Genomic DNA, 21,477 nt, shown 5'->3' with positions numbered 1-21,477 from the left:
GCAGAGCGTGATGTGGTGAATTGTGCCCAAATCGAGGCCCTGAAGGGGCCGCGTCATTGAGCAGCAGGAGGGAATTCTGGAAAAGACGATGACGTCCAAACCCTCGAGCGTCAATCTCCAGAAGCTTCAAAGAGACATCGAAGCAGAGGACAACGCGGTCTCCTCACTGCAGGAGAAAGTGGACCTCAGAGAGGAAGGAACACAACACTGTTCACTCCAGAGGTACTACGATGATTTTAGAAAAGCAGGCTTTAGTCGATCCTCTAGCAATCCTCAAGAGACGATGTCGAGGGAAACTTACACCGTCTCTGAGAATCAGCTTACCATCACTAAGCTTCAGTAAAAGGTAGATGGGTTAAAAGAATAGCAGTCAGAGAGCAAGACAAGACGGGCGGAACTTGAAGAACAGAACAAGACAACCTGAATAGTCGGATCAGGTCACCTTTTGAGTTGAGCTCAAGGAAGCTTTGACCCGGCACATCGCAACACTGAAGGAGCAGAACTCGGCTGTGGCTCTCCAGAAAACTCAGGACGATGACGACTATCAAATGCTGTGTAGACTTTTTTTCTTAATCATCCAGGTGACAGGAGACTCTTTTTGAACACGTTCAACATTCCCTGTGCTTTTTGGATTACATGTCAAAATGTCTTCTGTAAGCCTCCTTTGCTCATCAGCTCCTCTCCATCCGCCTGACATTTAGAGTGTGACAAGTCAAATAGTGATCAACCCAGTCGTACACTAAACATGGAGTCTGAACAGTGGAGCTTTCCTGCCGGTGGTTTGTTAAAGAAAACACAGAATCCTCCCAAAAATACAGCCACAAAAAAAATACCTTTAATGCAATAGTGATTTTAAATGCCAGTAGCCGTGAGGCTGTCTGAACGAGCAGACCGTGAGAGTATATTGCATAGGTTGTTAATCGGGGACAGTCCTGTATGAAAGCCGAGTGGAAACAAAACCCTGTGACTCAAACAATCCGTCAGTGTACCTCAGCAATAAAGTGGATTTTGTTCTTTTTTCCCCCGTTCCTGTTGACCGTTTTGAAAAGGTGTCTGCATTTCCACGTGGACCTTCTTTCCCCCCCCCAAAACGTACAATCTCCCAATGTTTGTTCCGGGAGAGTCATGTATGCATGCCGATGCAAAGCATGGAGGTGGCGGGACGAAGGCCCACCGCGGAGCAGCGAGTGAGCAGAGAGGCTTCCGGAGACGTGTGTAGAAATCCTTCTTCATCCTAACGTGTCGCACTACTTCCAAGCACGCCGAGTCCCAAAAGCACGTTTTGTCAATGGTTTGTAAAAACAACATTTGAATCATTTAATTTTTTTCTTCACATTTGTAGATTAGCTCCGAGGTTTGCTAAAAATGTTATAAATAAGAACAAGTTACTAGTTTGGCTTCGATATAAATAATGTAATAATTCATAGTTCAAACAGACACTTCTCTCTAAAAACATTTAAATATTTTCAAATATTGCAATTACAAAACCATGTCTTGTAGTGCTCTTATTCATGAAGTTGGAGACAGATTGGTTAAAGCCATTTTCAAATGCCAAACTAGAAGAGGGTGAGCAGAGGTTTGCCATAGCGACAGGTTTAGAAAAACAATCTCAGCCTCCCTGAGCAGAAAGTCACATCAATACCACATTTTAAATATTGAATACAAACACTCAAAAGATTGGCAAAACACACCGCCCTCCATATTGTTTTGAACTGTCGGTACAACCATGAGGCTAAACTCGCCTTCTTGTAGCTGGACATTTTAAGCACTCAATGCAAAGGCTAATATTTGTAGAACACGCTACCCATTGCAGTTCACACGTCTCTAACACTCAAAACAAATATATTTCTTTACAGGTCAACAGAAGTCCTCGCTATTGCACAGAAATACAGGGGGGGTGGGAGGGGTGTTCAATGGGTAAAACTAATGACAAGGCAGATTATAGAGTGACATTTTGGTTTGGTTTGACAGCATAAATGTTCACTGCTCTCAAAAGAAAAAAAGTATACCAAAAAGACCAAACGACACTGGTTGTGTCTCAAATTCAGTTATTTCCTCGTGTGGATGAAGATGCTTGCACCTTCGCAGCAAGAAGGGTGCACGCATCTCCATCGTTCAAATTCAATGGTTAAAAAAGGCAAACCCCCTTTTGATTAGGCTCAGCTTCATATAAATCCCACCACAGCCATTTGAGACATGAACCCTTCTTTTAACTTCGTAAGTGCTGCAGTGAGTGATATTCGTAGAGGTGAACAAGTGCTAAATGAGCGCAACATTAAAATATGACATTCAAGAGCACATTGACAATAAACACACAGGCCTAATATATAGTTTTCTTGTAAAAACATGACTAAGACACAAACAGTTTAGTGTACAGCTTTTGTCTATTTAAAAAAAAAAAGAAAAAAAAAGGCAAGTTAAGTCAAATAAATATTCTTGAAGAAGCTCAAGGACAAATGTTCTCTGCTTTGGACTGAGGCGGTGGGCTTACAGTGACCTCGCAGGCGTGAATGGAGAGGTAACGTGTCCGAAAGCCCGTTTTCAACGAGCTAAAATGACTCAACTGCCAGCCTCTCAAATACAAGCAGTTACTTTGATTAAAATGATAAAATAAAACAAATAAAAAGACAAAGGGGAAGAAAAACAAAACATAAAGCTGACAAGAGGTTTTCCACACATTCACCACAGATGAAATGTAACAATTTAAAGAGACAGACAAAACTGTAATTGATATTTAAATATTGCAAAACATACAAAAACAGTTCTCTTTGAAGTGTAAACATTAAATTGATGTCTGATGTCATTTCTGCACATGGAGAAATTATATAAAATAAATCATGTCTGTCATGACTATAAACAGTTCTCGTTTAAAATGTAAAAACAACATACTAAATCTCTTTTTTCAATTATGATTACTGCAATAATGTTTATGTTAACATTTGTTTTGTATAAGTGTTTTTACTGTACTGTTATAAATAGTTATATGTGTAACATCTTAATTCATACTTAGACTCCTCCAGCGTTGTCTTTACAAGGCAAAAACAATACTTGTGTCTCTGCCACACTCGGATATACCCACATCCACACACACACACACACCAATATGGTCGAACACAGAGACACACACACACACACACACACACACACACACACACGCTGCCTGTCACACAGGGGTTACCAGGAAGCTCTATGTGCGGTTGAGGGTCTGGAAGATTCTGGATATTTGGAGCATGACAGGGCCAGTCTCGGGGTCGTTCATCCACTGGGTGCTGTTCAGAGGATTCTCCAGCATGTCTTCAAACGCTGCGTACAAACACAACAGACGCTGGTAAGAAAACAGATGTAACAAAAACCAGCAGCTATTCAAAAGTATTTTTGTGGTGCGAGAGCAAAGTCGACCAACCACAATATTTTGGGATAATAAAGTGTTAACATGAATAATGTTCCAAATTTCATGGTCGAAAGTCAGAGTTCCATGTTATTTATTGTTTTGGTCCTGTGTCTATCTGCTTGTCACTAAATATAAAATAAAAGTCTCGACTAATAACGCTTGTGATCAGAAAAATCCACTGTACTGCAGTTGAGAAAGCACCCTCACTTCTGTAAAACTCATTGCATTTACTACATTAGTTTCTTTTGTTGGCCTACTCAGCCGGCCTCGGCTGGGACTGCTTCAGCTGGTGACTTTTCACTTTTTACAGAATAAGCGAGTAGCTGTCCTGGAACTTTTTTATAACCACAATCACTAAACAAAATAGGCAACGACGTTAAGGATAGTTTTTTATATCATTTTCCTATTAATTGCATTTCCACTAAATTTGACTTGACTCTACCTAGCAGGGTCTTAGGATTGGTTAGACCCAACTGGACCACTGGATTCTCCAGAATGGCTTGGAACAGCGGGCTGTTGGTGTCGATGCCTTTGTCCAGGTCTTCTGGGGAAGGTTTCCTGTCTCCCAGCAGCCACTCACACTGCAGGACGGAAAAAAAAGAAAACATAAAGAAAAACCAAAGTTCAGTCTGTTTTTGAAAATCCCTAATTATCTTTATAGAGGTCGGAGTCTAGGATCAGCAACAAAACCATGTTCTTATGATAGACTATTATTCTTAAACTTATGAATATTCCTTGAAATCAAGTTTGATTTTAGCGTCACGGCCACATGGCCGGCGTAAATGGCTACAATCCATATAGCTCGCCGTCAGAACCATCAGCTCGCAACAAAAAAGAAGCCATTTCTCAAACACTGTTGTGGGTGTGTGAACCTACCGCGGCATCCTGTTGGTTGTTATTCACCCTCAGAGCATCAACCACCTCCTTCTCATCAAACCCCATCTCCATCAATGCAATGACAGCCTGCGGAAAGCAAGGGAAAAGACTGAGTGTCTAGTTTAAAGACATTTACTCAAAGTCCACATACACAATTTGTGCTGAGTGGAAGATGTTGCTGGGTATTACAACCATTCAGATGGTAATTTGTGGAAGTGTCTTGTTGGAAGATAGTACTTTAATCACTTTGCTATTTTTGGAGATACTGGGGAGCACTGTTCCTTTGGAAAACGGAGGTACATTAAGCTCTAAAATTAAGGAAATGAGAATACTGTGAACACAATCAAGGTGATCTACAAACCCTATAACTAAAGCCACTAACACAGTATATCCATGAGTACACATTTCAATATTATCTGTATCCAATAGGCTGCCTTTATTCAGCAGACCTGCTACTGTGTGTCTAATGTATGTTAGATGGTGCAGTAATAGACTCTAGCAGTAGCAAAAAAAACTTCAGTTATCACATATGCATCTCTGGTAAATAAATTCGAGATGTTGGAGCTGAAAAGAGTCAGTCTTGCATCTGCCCTGTCTGTAGGATTAAGAAAGATAAGTAGCATCTTCCTACAAAACACAGTAATGAAAAGCTATGAGGTGAGTTATCTAAAAGTAAGTAACAGTCAAAGTACTGAATGAACGCTAACGACGGGATAAAGCCACCCACTCTTGAGTCCGGTCTGAACTCCCGTTTCCTGCGGATCCTCTTGAAGATCTCTGTGAGCTCGTCCTGCCTGATGCTCTCTTCTGTGCTTGACTGGCTGGAGAGGCTGCGGAGGAGGTTAGGACCGGGGGCTGGCACTGAGGGGCCTGGTGGGGCCGCCGCCGTGGCTCCTGCTGCCCCAGACGAGTCCTGGCCAGGTATGGGTGTATCTACAGTGGGGTCATCTACGTGCTCGATAAGCCACTCCATTGCCTGGGTGACTGACATGCTGCAGAAAGAAAAGATGAGGAAAAACAGGTTTCTTTACTAGATAAACACTGGAGACATATTCAAAATAGTTTGGCCCATCATCAGTTGGGAGTGACTTGTTATTTAACCGAGACTTACTGGTTCAATCTAAGTGCTTTGATGGCTCTGCTCTCAGGGAAACCCATCTCAGTGAGCTGCTGAAGGGCCGTTTCATCCACCCGGTCCTCTTCATCTTCATCTAACATCGCTGCAAGATGCAGAAACACAAAGAGAGCAGACAACTGTAACTACCGGTTGAGCAATGTGTGAAATGTCTCCAACAATAAGCATCAGGAACAAAACATATTGAAATATGGCTGATATGGAAAATAAACACTTCAATAGCGGGTCGCTATATCGAGCTTGAACGCAAAAACTAAAACGGCACATGAAGAGAGTACATAAAACATTACGACCTCCATTTGTCAAAGCTTTGAAATAAAATATAATATGTATTGTAATACACTCTTGATAACTCCAGGACTTAACCACGCCTCTTCCCCAATGTGTGCCGAGGTCGTCTACAGCCGCCACATTACGCCCTGTTTTAGTAAAAAGTGTCTTCTCCCTATCCTAATTTTTCTGACTTGTAAATAGTTTTGAGGGATTGTACATTTTACCATTGGCTTTTTTGAAAAGTTCAACAGCATCAGGGTTCAAGGCAAGAAGCTTCTGGGCGACTTCAATGAGAGAAACCAGGATTTTTCTTAGCTCCGTCTGAAACTGGAACAACACAAACGCAACAAACATAAATAACATCTCTGCAAAACTACTGTGTTTGCAACTAAGCTAAATCCATTCCACTAAGAACCTCACATCTCTGATGTTGTGCTGGGTAACAGTGCGGTCGGTGTGGCGCGTGGACAGGTTGCCGGTGGCTTTTAGAATTGCATCTTTGTCCGGTGCCTTGTTATCTTGTTTCTTCTGTGACAACCAGGAAGAAACAATAAAGGGAAATCATTAATAGCAGGCAAAATAAAGAAACCACATTTCTGGTGCAGAATTCACCCGTTAAAATTAAGCCAAACGCTGATTCCGCTTACCTTTTCATCTGAACTAACATCCGCCATCTTTGGAGGGGTCGGTGGCGGTCTTTTCTTTATGAGCAGTAAAACTTCTACGAGATATATGAAACACGGTCAGATCAGGGGAAACAATGTGGGGTTGTCGGCGTCCCACATCTTGTCAAATAGCTAGTAACGTACCTTTGTCTTTGAGATTTTCGTCTGCGACAGTTTTGGTGTCTGTGAGGACTCGTTCTGTAGCAGCATGTATGAGTTTATGGTGGGTAAGTGTTTTAGGGTCTTCTAGACTTCCGTGTACATACTGTAAACCAAGCAGAACACAAAGTGTCTCAGAAATAAACAGTAGGGATTCAACTATTGACTCTTTTCATTATTACTTAATCTTCCAGTTATATATATATATTTTTTCTAATATTAAAATCTAGAAAATTGTAGAAAACAGTGACATCATCTATGAGCAACAGCACAAAACGTGCAAGTATTCGATTTACAATATACAAAGCTGACAAGCAGCAAATTATCCCTTTAAAGAAGTATGGTATGGTCTGGAATGTGCTTAACAATTAATTAAATTAGTTAAATGATACAACGATCCTTGTCAATTGATTTCATATCGATCAACTAGATCTGAAACAACAAATTGACAAATCAGTTGACTTAATATTAATCCACAACCATTTTGATAATCTCTTAATTGTTAAATTCAAACATCAAGCAAAAACGATTCTCCACTGTGAGTCTTTGCTGCATTTCTCCACTCATATCATTTAAAAAAAATAATGTTCAAAAGGGCAATTAATCGATTAGTTCTTTCAGAAACTGAACCTATAAAATGGCAGATCAAATAATAATAACAAAAACAAGAAAGAATAGTTGCAAAGAATAGTTCACCAAAGTAATCTCATAATGAAGTCGTCTTTGCGCATATGCTGGTGCCATTGAAAACAATGTCCGTGTCCATTTCCCCAGGTTGTCAAGATAAACAAACACTTGAGGTTATGCTATGGGCCATAGAAGGAGAAGCGAGGTGAGGACGTGTAATAATAGACGGCCAGTAAAGCGAGATGCCACTGGGACCAGACAAGGGGCACAGTGGACTGCGAGCTAGCTAGCTAGCTTGAGATGGGCAGCCAAGCTGCTAAATTATAAATAGCCAGGACTACCCAGTTACTATAAATACAAAGCCAGTGACACCGACACTGTCTGTTTACACAGACTGCAACCACCCGGGGCAAAGGAGTGACAGGACAAAAAAAAAAAAAGAGACACAAACAACCCCAACCCCCCCCCTAAAAAAAAAACCTACATGTTTCAAGCACTTCTCCTTCAGTTTCTCCACAGTGGTGTCTTCCGTGACCTCCTCCAGCCACTCCGCGCCGTCCATGGTGCAGATGTGTATTTTCAACACTTTCCCGGCGAATATCTTCTCCTCCTGGACGAACATAGCCGCAGAGAGAGAGCAGCGAGAGAGAGAGAGAGAGAGAGAGAGAAGAGAGCACCACTCCAGTGACGTTAGCTAGCGGCGGTTGCTAACGTTAGCGCCCAGCGAGCCGTCGTTGTTTTAAATCCAGCGACTAAAACAGGGCAACACGAGGAGCGGGTTAGCGGAGGGCCATCTTTGGTTTCCTCTGCCGGGGTTTCGCTGCGGTGGCAACCGACGAGAGAGTCCTGTGACCCCCACAGAGTTGTTTGATATTCCCCCAGCGAACACACGAGCGGCCGGCCAGTGAGCACCCTATTTTTACTGTAATGTTTGAACTTTGAACTTCGACGGCGTTTGCGAGCGGTGCATCATGGGAGCTGGAGTCATTTGGAGTCACTGGTGCGAACTCAACGCCCAACTTCAACGACACACTCAGTGCAATGACAGCACCCGAGGGTGTCCCTTAGCCTGTGATGAGCGAGGGATGGAGTACCATGCCGGCAAAGCCTGCAACAGCCACGGGCTCCGAGACCTCCAGGAGGCCCGGACCTCCAGGGGCCCCGCAAGTTCCAGGCTCAGTGTGCCAACTGTTTTGTGCTAATTTATTTGAACATTTGTTTGGCAATATTCACCACTAAAGAATACTAGCAAATGCCACAATGTGATGAGTACATTTTCCCAATAATTGATTAAGAAATGGTCTTAATGGTCCCTAAAAACCTCTTCAAATGTCTTGTTTGGAGCAACTGGGACGATGGACCCAGAGAAGTGTCTCCTCTGCAAGAAAAAATAGGGGCTTTGTTGTGGATACTTTTTTTCTTACCATATTCTAAGGCCATACGTTGAAGAGGGCCGCTTTGTCAAAATATAATTCACACACCTTCATTGGGTCAGTTTTGAGTTGTTTAATCTCCACGCATCAAATGGGGTCAGATATTCCATTTTAGAAAAGTACAAAGCACAGTAGCAGTTGGGAACTGGGGATCTTTTTTCTCTCTGGGTCCCATAAGTAAATTAACCCAGCTCTCACAATAAGTAATGCAAAGATTGCTTTGTCTAGTTTTGATTTGACCTGTTTCATGATAAGCACAAGCTGCAGAAACAGCGCAGCGGGAACTTTCGTCTAGGTCTGTCAAGTGTGATAATGATAACCACCACTAGAGGGAGACACACTACGTGTAATATTTGGCCCCTTCAGCAAACTTAAAAATATTAAATAAAGTGCTACAGTGTATGAAGAAAAAGGTCGCTATTTAATTTATATTTATTTCAAAAAGCTATTAATTCTTGCCCAGAACTATCAGAGGCACATGTTTACACTGTGGTTTTGGTACTAGATCTATAATTATTGTTAAGTGTGTATAATGTATTGATCTTTAGAGATCTTGTAAAGTCCTTTAAAGAAAGAAAAGACAGTTATCTTAAGTTCAAGACACACAAGTGCCATTTATTATACCAAGAAACATATTTACAGGAAATAAAAATGAAAAGGAGAAATACATTTCTTGCAAATTATAACTGTGTAAGAGAAAGGAAACATTGCAGAAATTACAATTCACTACAACCTAATGTTTTTCTTAAATCATAACATTTTGCAAACTACAGGAAGTGTCTCACAAAGTATTATTGCGGACACAACTGAGAACTTCTTAGCCAACAGTTTTTCCATTTAACCAAAGTGTAATGAAAACATTTCATAATATGGACAAATGGTTGCCTTTGTATGTGTTACAGAACAGTGAATAAATATGAATTTATAAAACCTCAATATTTATGTGTTTTTTTTTAGCATTTTATGAGAAAAATGTCTCCTAATAATATATCGTATTTATTTGTATATAGTTCAAATTTATTTATGCATAAGGGACAGTAAAATATAAAATATATATATTCTGTTCTGTTTGACATTTTAGTGGCTGTTGACTGGTGCGGGACCTATCAAAATTGCATGCTTAAGACATCAGATTTCTTAAACAAAATCCTGCTTACAAGTGAAATGCATAACATATTTACAAAAAGAAGAACACAGCCATAGGCTCAAACTAATAAGAGGGAGAGGGGAAATGACGTTTCCTTTTCCCTCTGGACAACAACATACGCTGTGGCCAACGGGCCAGTTCTCAAACACCAACAGATACTCAAGCCTGTCTTAGCTGCCAATCTCCAAGATGGCTGTATACTGTACAACATATCACATCTCCACCACATCTCTACATATGAATGCAGTCAAATCTAGAGGCACAACATAATGTCGTTCCGTAGATTCAAGAAATGTACACAACTGTAGAGTGTAACTAAGAATCAAATGATATAAAAAAAAGGGGAAAGTGTGAAAACATAAAAGGGCCTGTGCATGGAATACAGGACACGTTATCTGTTAACATTCACAACTTGTTTATCATCGACCGACAAGAATATTTCCCACGCACATTGAAATAACACTGAAACTTAAAATGCGCCGTATAAAATGCCCCATAATCACAAGAGTTTTTATAAACAAGATTATACAAACCAAAAAAATAACACAAATATAAACAAAGATTGAGAAATCATATGAAAGAAAAGGGCAAAGACTAAAAGTCTTTCAGGAAATAAATACCCAGTGTGTATGCTGCGGCTTCACTGCAGAAAAATAAATGCTAAAAGCAAAGAGTCTCTCTAAAGGACTTTCTCTGTCCTCCGTTTGACCCAGCACCATGGATCCCAGAAATTTCTGTAAGCAGGCAATGCGTATAAATAAGGCATTAATAAATAAAAAGAATGGATGAAACGCAGGTGTCGCTGTTAGTATAAAAGCATATAAAAATGTTCTATTAAATCGTGTTTGCCCTTTTTCTTTTTTTTCTTCTCCACATAGAGTGCCTTTTTTAATAAAAAAATATACAGCAGCTCGTCTGGGCGTAAACATACAAGCTTTTTATTTGAACTGTTCAGGTAGATGTGCAATTTGAGCTTGCATGCTTGTCGGGGGACTTGAAATCCCCTCTGACCAGTCGGACATGTTGGAATGAGGGGACGAACTCGACCACTGATCGGGGGAGCCGGGTGAGGGCGTCAGAAAGGGGTGGTCGGGCACCTGGACCTGATGATTTGGGGTGTTGTCCATGGGGCCTGAATAGCTGTGCTGGGAGGGTGGTGTGAGGAACTGGTTGCTGGGCATCGACTGGTTGATGGAGGAGGGCATGATCTGGGTCTCCTGCGGCAGGATGGTGTGGATCGGCATGCTGGAGTTGCCGGTGCCCTGCTGGAGCTCCGGGGAACTGAGCTCCCCGCTGATGAAGCTCTGGCTGTTGGTCGTGTTCGAGTTCTGGTGCTGCAGCTGGATGCTCTGCTGCTGCTGCTGCTGCTGCTGCTGCTGCTGCTGCTGCTGGAGCTGCTGCAGGTTCTGCATCTGCTGCATCTGCTGAGCCTGCTGCTGCATGATATGGGGCTGCGGACCCAGCCTGGTGCTCTGGATCCCCTGATAGGTCATCATCTGTGACAGGCTGGTGGGGTGGCCGTTGTGGAGCGACGCCATCATCCCGTGCTGCCCTCCCCTCATGGGGTTGAACTGGCCTGGCTGGCCCATGCTGCCATGCATCCTGGACAGCCAATCGCACTGGCCGTTTATGGCACCCTGGCCACCAGAGCCGGACACGGGCAGGTGGGTGAGACGCGGAGGCAGCGGGTCAAACTGCATTCGAGCCAGCTCCTGCTTGTTTGGCATCACCAGGTGGTTTACGGACAGGTGCGGATCAGACATGCCCTGCAGCGACTGCTGGAAAGGTGAGGTCATCATGGGTGGCGAGGCCACGTCGGAGACGTAGCCGTGTGGAGACTCCAACGAGTCGACTGGTGACAGCACACCGGAGCTGTCCAGGAGGTTCCCAGGCTTCCCGTCCTGAGAATTCTTCTTCTTCACCTTCATGTCTTTGCCCTCCTTGCAGCCGATGCCCTTAGCGCTGGGCTTGCGTGCCTTTTTGCCCTGGCCGTGAGGATGGGGCTGCTTCATGCCGCCCAGGTAGCCGTTGGGCGAGCAGAGAGGGGGCGACAAGGTGGTGCACAGTGACCCTCCGTGCATGTGGGGACTCCGTACCAGGTTGTAGTCGTCCATCAGCCGCACAATGTCGTGATGCATTCGCTCCTGTGCAATATCTCTGGGTAGCCGGTCCATGTGGTCAGTTATTTCTCTGTTGGCAAAGTGGTCCAGTAAGACCTTGGCAGTCTCGTAGCTTCCTTCCCTGGCAGCCAAGAATAGAGGAGTTTCCTCCTGAGGCAAGACAGAAAGCAGACATCACGTTAAGAGAATCGCAGACGGCCCGAGGAATGTTTTTAATATATTTTCGGAAAGATGATTCACTATTGTTTTACAGAGTTAAGAGAAGGAAGGGACTGCTTGCTTTTTTTTACCTTGTTGTTCTGCATGTCCTTGTTGGCGCTGTTCTTGAGAAGCACAATTACAGCCTCCACGTTATTTACTGCTGCGGCCCAATGCAGAGCTGATTTACCTTCAGAAACAAAAACAGGGTTATTAGATCTTCAGTGTTCTTTTTATGCGTTTGAAGGTCTTTACCGTTTGACTGACTTCAATACTAAATTGCATTGATTTTTGGGCTCATACAAGTGGCATAAAACAGAGAAACCTTACCAAAATCATCAATTGCGTTGACGTCAGCGTGGCAGTTTATAAGCTCCTCCACCATGCCCTCCACTGCTAGCCTGGCAGCCAAGATCAGGGGGGTGGTGCCATCATGCATGCGGGCATCCAGGTCTGTGGCGCGGTTCCTTATCAGAATCTACAGAGACAAGACATGTTTTAAACTTTTGAGCGGGAACATGGATCCACACTTCAAAGGTTGACTCAAATATTCTAATAAATGTACAATTTAGCCTGTAAGTAAAGTAATTGTAACTGTAAGTAAAGTTAAGTAACTAAAACCTCTGGCATCTCCGCTCTACAATAGTATACAGATTATTTGACAGGTATACTTTTTAGGGCTGCAACTAAACTGACCTATTAGTTTGGTCCAGAAAATAGTCAAATCACAATTTCCCAGTGACAAATGTGACATCTGACTAACAACTATATTCAATTAACAGAAATATAAAACAAAGAAAATCAGCACAAAAAAGAACCGCTAATGTTATCACACCTTTATCATATCTTTGCTCGATAAACTTGAACAGTTGTATTTGACTGACAAATCGATTCATAATTTTTGTTTATTTGAGCACTAACACTAAAAGAAAAGTGGCATATGCGAGCTCACCTGGAACACCCCCTGGGCATCAGCAGCCACCGAAGCATGCAGAGGCGTCCTGCCCATGTTGTCCTGGACGTTGGCGTCGGCGCTGGCCTCCAGCAGGCGCTTGGCGGCGTCAGAGCGAGCGTAGCGGGCGGCCAGGTGGAGGGCGGTTTCACCCGTGCGGTCCGTCTGGTTGTGGAGGTTCGCGCCCTGGTAGATGAAGTCGTTGATCACGTTGGCAGAGGCGTCCTCCTCTTCCTCGCTGTTGCCTGTTTCTAAACCTCCCCCGCTGCAGGACGCGATCATCAGCGGTGTGAATCCGTCTGGTCAGAGAAGGTGGAGGGAGAGGATGGGAGTGTTGAAAGAAGGCACTTGTAGGCAACAGACAGCACGGTCAGCGCAGCAGCTGTAACTGCTGCAGGAGCCGCCCACTTCAAAGCAGCAGGCAGATCAAAACACAGCAACAAACAAATCGAACGAGGATTTGACACTTTTGCTTGAGTTGAATCATCGCAGCTCTCTCCCTTCGATAACGGATTCTGATCAAGGCCCACGGCGCAGGAGAGGCTTCAGAAGGAAAGGCGAAGCTGGGGGGATAGAGGCCGGGGCTTGCTAAAGCTAGGCTGCTGCAAAAAAACGAAGCATTAATATCTAACTGTGAGAGGCAGCTCAGTCAGTCGACTTGAATAGGTTTTCTTCTCTTCAAAAGGATAGCAAGCCCCAGATCTCGCAGATTTGGTCGATTCAAGTGCATCGAACCACAACGAGGGGGAAACGGTGTGCTCTCAAGTTGTTAACCCTGTTACTTTGATTTTTCATGGCTTCCCTTTAGGGAATTTGGCACTTACTACAAAATTGGGTTTTTGCATTTGATGCCCTCATTGGTTTTTGTAATGTGGAATAGAAAAATAACAGAGGCCCATAACTGGTCAAATGATTAATCTGATCAGGAATCAGTGTTTTCCCCCAGGCTCCTGGCTTCCAGCCGGCTGCTTTGAAGAAGATCCTTTACCCTGAGGACATGGGGCTTTAGCTACTCCTACATGCGCGATTACACACACACACACAAAAACGCACACACTAGAAATGTGGAACACTCGCTTGGAAAAGGCATGAATCAATCCAGACAAACACGCACACGCACACACGCACGCACGCACACACAAACACACACACACACGCGCGCACACACACACACACACACACACACACACACACACACACACACACACACACACACACACACACACACACACCACTAGAAATCTTCATTCGAAAAGTTATTCAGCTAAATCCTTTTTAAGCTTGTGACCCCATAAAACAAAGCAAACTAACCATTCTCACAAGTTATGACCTCACACATAAGTTGAGAGTTGTTCTATCATTGCATTTTTTTTTACAAAATTGTTTTAAATATTTTGAGGACCACAGAAGAAAAAAGGCAACAATTACAGTAAAATCTGAAATAATAGAGCAAATTTTGAAAATCATAATTTTTCTTCTATACCTTCACTGGGCCTTGAAAATATAACAATTTCTTCCATATACTGATTCCATACATATTTCCCCTCATCATTAAAGCTATGCTGACATTTCATCTTCAATAAAATCATGGAATATGAACCAAGTCATCCAAAATAAAAATAAACCAAAATCAGGTCCACATCCACTGATTCTGTCCACAGGCGTAAGAACACAGAACTCTCTACGATTTTTGTTTAAATAGTAAGTGAGAAAGTGAGTCACCCACCTGGTCCCCGGACATTGACATCCATGCAGTCATTCTCAATCTCGCCCTGAGGCGGAGTGGGAGCGATGGAGGGGATGCGCAGGTCAGCGGCGTCCAGGTGCTGCTGCGTCCACTGGCGGTGGTCCGTCTGGTCGCCCACCTCCAGTATAGCCTGCTCGTCAAACTGCTAAAACAGGGACGGCAAGCCGTTAGGCAATTGAAATTTAGCATGAGGGTTAAATTACAAAATCACAAAGTAACAAAAAAAGCATTTCAACTTAAGTTTAACACAGACTAAATTAATAAAAACATATTTCACAATGAAGTCAGTTTCCAATCCCATACGGGCAATACAAAAAATCTTGAATTAGTATTTGTAAGAAATTGATACTTAAGTTTTAAAATAAATAAAAAAATAAAAAATCCTTAAAAGCTCCTTTGGTGTGAAAAATTTCCTTTTTCTTACCCTGAAGCGCTTTGCATCCGAGGGCTCGTCTTCTCCCCACTCGTTCTGGTTGTCATCCATGAGTGAAATGTCTGAGGTGTTTTTCAGTGGCCTGTGATGAAGCAACAAAACCCAGTAAATATCCACGTACTCGGCACCTTCCATCTCTTCCGAGACACTCACAAGTAATGGTGCAGCAGTGCCGAAAAACAAAAGCATTGATTAAATCCATACCCCACCCCTCTGCCCTTACAAGTCAATTAACGCACACCTAAACCTACTATATCATTATCATTAATGATCCAAGCAAAATCCCCCTTTCCCAAATTTGTCTGATCACCACTAGCCCTTCACCTGACCCGCAAAGAAACAGGTACCCGATGGCGGAGAGAGCGCCATTGGTGAATAAACGGAAACTTACTTTAATCCCACCGAATCCTCTCCGACAGGCTCGCGTCTCTTCTTCTTGCTTGTCTCCGTGGTCTTGAAGCCCTCGGGGAGCCACAGGCGCCCGTGTTCATGGCGGCGCTTTCGGGCAGCCACCATCCCCACTCCGATGAAGGCCAGCATCCCAATGCCGCCCAGGACCAAGTAGATCGGGTAGAGGGCAGGTGAAGGCTGGGGGTCCACTCCGCCTGGTGGGAAAGGGAACAGCATGGTCAAGGCGGGCCAAAGGAACGGACGTGGGCCGACAGAGGACGGACTGGGACACCCAGCGTCCGCCTGAGTGTGCGAGCAGAGCTAGTCCGGCTCTTCTTCGCCCCGCGGTTCCCACTCCAGAACACACGAGCAGCAGCAAGCGCCAGAAAGTGACTGACGATCCTCACCGTTTGTAAAGCTAGCTTCTACTATCTATTCAGTAATAATCAGAATTGCTAACCACTTTTCATCAAAAAAAAAAAAAAAAGAAGAGGGATGGGGCGTGATAAAAGAAAAAAGGGGTTGAAAAAACGAACACCAACACCTCCTCTCTCCCTTTTCAACCCAGGGTACCAAGAGACAACTTTACCATTTCTTCTTTAAGAGAAAAAAAGGAGGGGGATTAATGAACTTCAAATTACTGCACGCGCTTTAAGCTGTAAAGACGAAGGATTTATTAGGATTTTCGAGATAACAAAGACTCCCAACTTCTAGCACACTCCCGATCAATTTTTCCCCTTCTCTTTTTTTTTCCACTAACGATTTTGAAATGATAAACTCCCCCAACCTAAACCCTTAGAGATGCATTAAGTCCTGGTATTACATTCAGCGAGGTGAAGGTTGCAGCAGCCCCTCACACTGCGGGATGAAGTGTGTGTGTGTGTGTGTGTGTGTGTGTGTGTGTGTGTGTGTGTGTGTGTGTGTGCATGTGAGAGCTTGCTATCTGTGGACGTATATGTGTACATGTCTATGAAGGGAAGAGAGACAGACCAAGACTGTTACATTGTGTGAGTAGGGGGTTGGATGAGTTGATTTGCAGCAATTAACCATTTTGGAGCCTGAAGCCAGTGGATTTACACACAGAGAAAAGGATTGATTGTTTAGGCCATGAGATTCACAATTGCATTTGTTCACCGCTGCATAACAAATACACAATCAAAGAGCGGTAGGGTTAGGACCCGACCAGAGGGCGCGGCGGATACTTTCAGTTTGAGTGTGCGTGGAAGAGCACGTGTCTTATCCACTCATGAATGATCGCGCGTGTGTGAAGGTGTAGGTGTGTAGGTGTGTGTGTGTGTGACATTAGAGGAAGGCATCACGTTTATCTTTCGTCACAACTAATCATTATGCAAACCGTACAGTTGTGTTTAATATTTTTGGGCTGTTTTTAGGAGCTTTAGGTTTCCACTGATGTGAAATCAATTACCAGACAAAATCAAAACAGCATCAAAGTTACATTATTGTTGTGTGTCAATGCAGTTTAAAGAATGAGGCGGGTTCATATTCAATACTTTAACAATAATAATCCGCCTCTCAATAGTAAGCTTTCAAAAGACAGAAGTTAATTTCAGGAAAATTGCATTTGTTTGGGACTCTGGGGGCGGATTAATACACATTAGGAGCTCCAGTGATGTGGACCCGACTCAAAATGAACGGTGCCCAGGCTTATCATGATGAAGGGACATATCACCATGATGTGTTTTTAACAGTGTTTTTACCACACTGATTGTAACACAATGACGTGATTTCCGCGATAATGCAACTGAAGCGAGTTTCACAAAGCTGAGAATGGATTTTTAATTACATACAGAAATGAAAAGGACCTGTAGTTATGGAGCAAAAACATTCAAACGCGCCGGTATGGCCCTTTTAAACATTTTCTTTGATTCATGCAGACTTGTAAGGGATGTACTAACTAAAAACGGCTTCAATGGTGTAGGGAACATCCAGTTTGCCACTGGAGGCCAAAGCCCCGAGGAAAGCTGCGGCATCATTGGTGCTCTGGAAACACTCGGTGGACTGCTGGAAGCACTGACGGTTGTCCACCTCCAAGTGGACGACAGAACTGTAGCGAGAAGAGACACACAGAGGTCAACTATAAAACCGATTTTGCACGCTGAATCATAAAAAAAGGAAATTGCACTAAAGTTAGAGAATAAAACGCAATTTAATATTATTGCTCACCCTTTGATCTGCAGGTGATCCAGTTCCCTCTTCATTCGCCTGCCGCCTGCCATGTGACGCATGCTCCTCTTCATCACATTCAGAACCTTGCCGGGAGCCTCGGCCCACGAATCCACCGAGCGCTTCACGTTGTACTTCTGCAGCTCGTGTTCGTTCCCGTAATACGGGTACACCATCATCTCGCCCTTGGCGTCCTTCGTGAACACCACATTGGTACGGAGGACGCGGCTCAGCTCGCGCAGGAAGCCGAAGGAGTTGTTGAGGAGCTGCTCTGGGGAGATGTGGACCACCAGGACCAGCTGGCCCACGGCGAGCTTCTCGGGCATGTTGTTGGCACAGTCCAGGCCGTCCCACCTGCACTCGGCGTTGTTGCAGCCCTGGTCGCAGTGGTTGTCGGCGTAGTGATCCTTGCAGTATTGGTCATACAGAGGGCTGAGGGGAAAAAAGGATACATCTGAGGTTTAGTCATGTGGATTAAATTAATTATAATTTGAATTGAACTTAATTGAAGTCTAACTCAGAGACACAAACACTCACTTGCACTGCCCCTCCAGATTCTGGCAGTCAAAGCCATCGTAGAGACATCCGGCGTTGTCACACTGCGAGTCGCACTTCCCGTCGTTGAAGTATCGCCAGCACTGCAGCGAGGCCGAGCAGTTTTTCCACGGGTCGTCGAAGTTGAGCGAGCAGTCGCCGTTGTCCCAGCCGCACGCGTGGTTGTTACAGAGCACGTCGCAGTACTTGTTGTGCTTTGCCTCCTCGCACAGCGGGATGTCGCAGGGGACCTCCACCTCGGACGGCGGCAGGATGTCGTGGCCAAACCCCCCCTGGAAGCTGTAATCCAGGATGTGGCAGCGGAGGCCGTTGAAGTTTGTGGGGCAGACGCAGTGGTAGAACGGCGCCTCAGAGGTGTATTCGCACTTGCCGCCGTTGTAGCAGGGGTTGGAATTACAGGGGCTGTCGGTGGGATACTGGCACTCGGGCCCGGTGAATGACGGGGTGCACAGACACTTGGGACTCTTGTGGCCGGAGATGCAGGTGCCGCCGTTGCGGCAGTTGAGGCTACCGCAGGCCTGGGCGTCATATTCACACGTGGAGCCAGTAAAGCCCTGGACAAGAAAAAAAGAACAAACATTTCAAATAGGATCAGGATTAACAATTCTATTTGAGCAAATACTTCATTTTCACCTCGACAGAAATTCTGGAATGTATCTGCGTTTGTTCCGACTATTAAAAACATTAATTCATGCGGGTTGGTCAAGTGTGTTTATTTGTATTGATCAGGGGACATAAATTGAATATAATATAATACGAGTGACAAAGATCTGTGTGTGTGTGCAGGAGTGTGTACTGTAGCTACTCACAGGAGGACATTTGCAGATGAAGCCGTGTTGCGTGTTACTGGCTACAGCGCAGGTCCCTCCATTGCGACACGGTTTCCCCTTGCATCCATCAAACACTGTGTCACAGCGTTGACCTGGAGAGGAGCCAGAGACAGAGCATGTTAAATCATATTGATGTCTAATATTATAATATTATGTTAAAAAAAGATATCCTAACATTCTATTTCAGTTTAGGGCTGCAACTTCTTATCTATGTCAATTATCAATGAATCTACTGTCTGCGTTGTTAGTTAAGCGGCTCGTCAAATGGCTTAAAGGTTTCCCTCCCTGACCGGCTGTTTACCTGTGTACCCGATGCGACAGTCGCAGCGGTAGTTGTTGGTGAGCTGGATGCAGCTGTGCGTGCCCCGCGGGTCACAGGGGTTGGAGAGACACTCGTTGATGTCTCCCTCGCAGCGCTCCCCTACGTATCCCGCCGAGCATATGCAGTGGTAGCCTCCGACTCGATCCACGCATTTCCCTTTGTTGAAGCACTTGGGCTCTTTGGTGACCGGGTCGGTGAACGGGTTGCAGTCGTCGATGTTGATCTCACAGTGCACACCTGAGGGGGTGGGCAGTGGAAGAGGGACAAGTAATGTCAGCATTCAGTAGTTTGGTGAAATGGAAGTTGTAAACCTTGATGTTCTATGAGAACTATTAAGATTAAGAGGAGGGATCTATACATAACTGACATATAGCAACAGAAACAAACAGTGTGGGGAAAAACTGCCTCATAATTCCCTTAGAGATACAAAATGTCTCATGGCTGCATTGAATTAAGAGTTGAATGATAATTTATATAAAAATGTATGTAAAGAAATGGCAAAAAAACAATTTAGAAAGTTAGGTTAGAAAAAATGTCAATGGTGTCTCACTTTCGTAACGTCAAATGCTTTAGTTGAAATCAGAAACAGTACATGGCACAGGGAGGAACTATTTATTTTAAATATTGATAGAAACCGATACTGAATCTGTAAAATAAACAAAACTCCATAAGTCTTAAAACTCATGGATCTGAAAAATATCTATTTTCCTTTTTTTATTTTCCTCTTTTTTTCCTTTTAACTTTGTGTCAAAACCTTTGACATTATTTAGTTTCTTCTTCTGTCTCCGGCTTTTTTTTGGGATACACCCATACATCCGCTGGCACTTTAGGCTGACCTACAACACACACACTCCCTTCATGTGTGAGTGAAATAAATCAATGGCCTATTTGACAAGTAGAGGGAAGGTTGGAGGCAAGACGGGAGGAGGAGTTTTGCAGACATGCCCTGGCTGCTGTTAAGCCCTAATTAATGAAGCGTGGAGACAAGGAGGAGAGGATGGAGAGGCAGAGTGGTGTGGAGGAGTGTGCGTGGGGTCCGCTGACCTTGGGTTCCCCGGGGACAGGAGCATTTGTAGGTATTGATCAGGTCAATGCAGGTGCCCCCGTTCTGGCACGGTTGGGAGAAACATTCATTGATCTCGTCGGAGCAGTTGGTCCCCACATATCCTGGCATACACTGAGAGAAAAAAAGAAGAAGAGGAGGAAGAAGAAAAAGAAGAAGAAGAAGCCAAGGAGGAGGAGGAGGAAGAAGAGGAAGGCAGAGGGAGAAGAGAGGGGAAAGTTTAATCAATGTCCGACATGAAATGGATGTTTTCTGTTTACCTGGCTGTTTTCTGGCCTCTATCCTGCCAAGGCCAGCATATCCTTTATTCCAGAGGAGATTAACATAACCAAGCTGTTTGTCTTCTATTTATAACCAGGCCTCTTCATTAGGACTGCCTCGTGTTGCTTCAGCTGACAGGATGCCTGCTGTACACCCTGGCATTGTAACTAATTCATGATAGAAAATTAAAGTTATATATATATAATAATAAAGTAAATCAAAGGCCACATTTTATAAAGTTAAATACATTAAAGATGAGACTTTTGAAATGCCAAGTAGAGTGACATTCAAGACTCAGTTTGCTTAAAATCAAGATTAAATGACAAGACAATTAAGACCTGATTGGGCTAATAACACAACATTATGATTCATTTTAGTCTCTGCAAGTTATTATAAAAAGGTTAAATAATATACGTTGAAATTCTATTTACACTTGATGCATTTTGGGAAGTAAAACATAAAAAAGATTGCTGTGACATGATTTTCGGAATTGATACTAGATGCATAGCTTTCTTTAGTGCTGTTACCTTGCAGGTGTATCCACCTAAGAAGTCAGTACAGGTGGCTCCGTTCTGGCAGGGGTTTGGGGTGCACTCGTCCACCTGCTCCTCACAGTAGCTCCCAGTATATCCGACCTGGCAGTGGCAGTAGTGGATGTTTCCTGCGTCCAGACACTGACCCGAATTACGACACAGATGGGCGACGTCGACTCCTAC

At 43.9% G+C, this 21,477-nt stretch overlaps 2 protein-coding genes across 3 annotated transcripts in view; both read right to left on the bottom strand.

Moving 5' to 3' along the window:
- Positions 1-3,187: 3,187 nt before the first annotated feature.
- Positions 3,188-7,759, bottom strand: ubac1 (UBA domain containing 1; the record flags this gene model as incomplete). The annotated part of the gene is made up of 10 exons (XM_079222541.1): positions 7,611-7,759; positions 6,485-6,605; positions 6,323-6,396; positions 6,096-6,203; positions 5,900-6,002; positions 5,379-5,487; positions 4,995-5,259; positions 4,268-4,354; positions 3,834-3,972; positions 3,188-3,303 (listed from the first exon to the last, which is right to left on the bottom strand). The coding sequence occupies exons 1-10, from the start codon at positions 7,746-7,748 to the stop codon at positions 3,188-3,190; spliced, it is 1,260 nt and encodes a 419-aa protein (XP_079078667.1). The 5' UTR covers positions 7,749-7,759.
- Positions 7,760-10,644: 2,885 nt separating this feature from the next.
- The window catches only part of notch1b (notch receptor 1b), a gene marked incomplete at both ends in the record, with an annotated part of 37,744 nt that continues 26,911 nt past the window's right edge, over positions 10,645-21,477 (bottom strand). Inside the window, 14 exons of one of the 2 annotated variants that reach the window (XM_079222725.1) lie at positions 10,645-11,976; positions 12,117-12,214; positions 12,355-12,502; positions 12,977-13,275; positions 14,703-14,868; positions 15,148-15,238; positions 15,548-15,761; positions 17,463-17,611; positions 17,731-18,162; positions 18,268-18,839; positions 19,095-19,207; positions 19,417-19,674; positions 20,482-20,614; positions 21,289-21,473. In XM_079222725.1, coding sequence (XP_079078851.1) covers positions 10,645-11,976; positions 12,117-12,214; positions 12,355-12,502; positions 12,977-13,275; positions 14,703-14,868; positions 15,148-15,238; positions 15,548-15,761; positions 17,463-17,611; positions 17,731-18,162; positions 18,268-18,839; positions 19,095-19,207; positions 19,417-19,674; positions 20,482-20,614; positions 21,289-21,473 — 4,190 coding nt within the window. The remainder of the gene's footprint in view (positions 11,977-12,116; positions 12,215-12,354; positions 12,503-12,976; positions 13,276-14,702; positions 14,869-15,147; positions 15,239-15,547; positions 15,762-17,462; positions 17,612-17,730; positions 18,163-18,267; positions 18,840-19,094; positions 19,208-19,416; positions 19,675-20,481; positions 20,615-21,288; positions 21,474-21,477) is intronic. The other variant, XM_079222726.1, reaches the window with a different exon arrangement.

Source organism: Taurulus bubalis, assembly GCF_910589615.1.
Source record: "Taurulus bubalis genome assembly, chromosome: 8".
NCBI classification, from domain to species: Eukaryota; Metazoa; Chordata; class Actinopteri; order Perciformes; family Cottidae; genus Taurulus; species Taurulus bubalis.
This window is presented reverse-complemented; position numbering and strand designations above follow the sequence as displayed.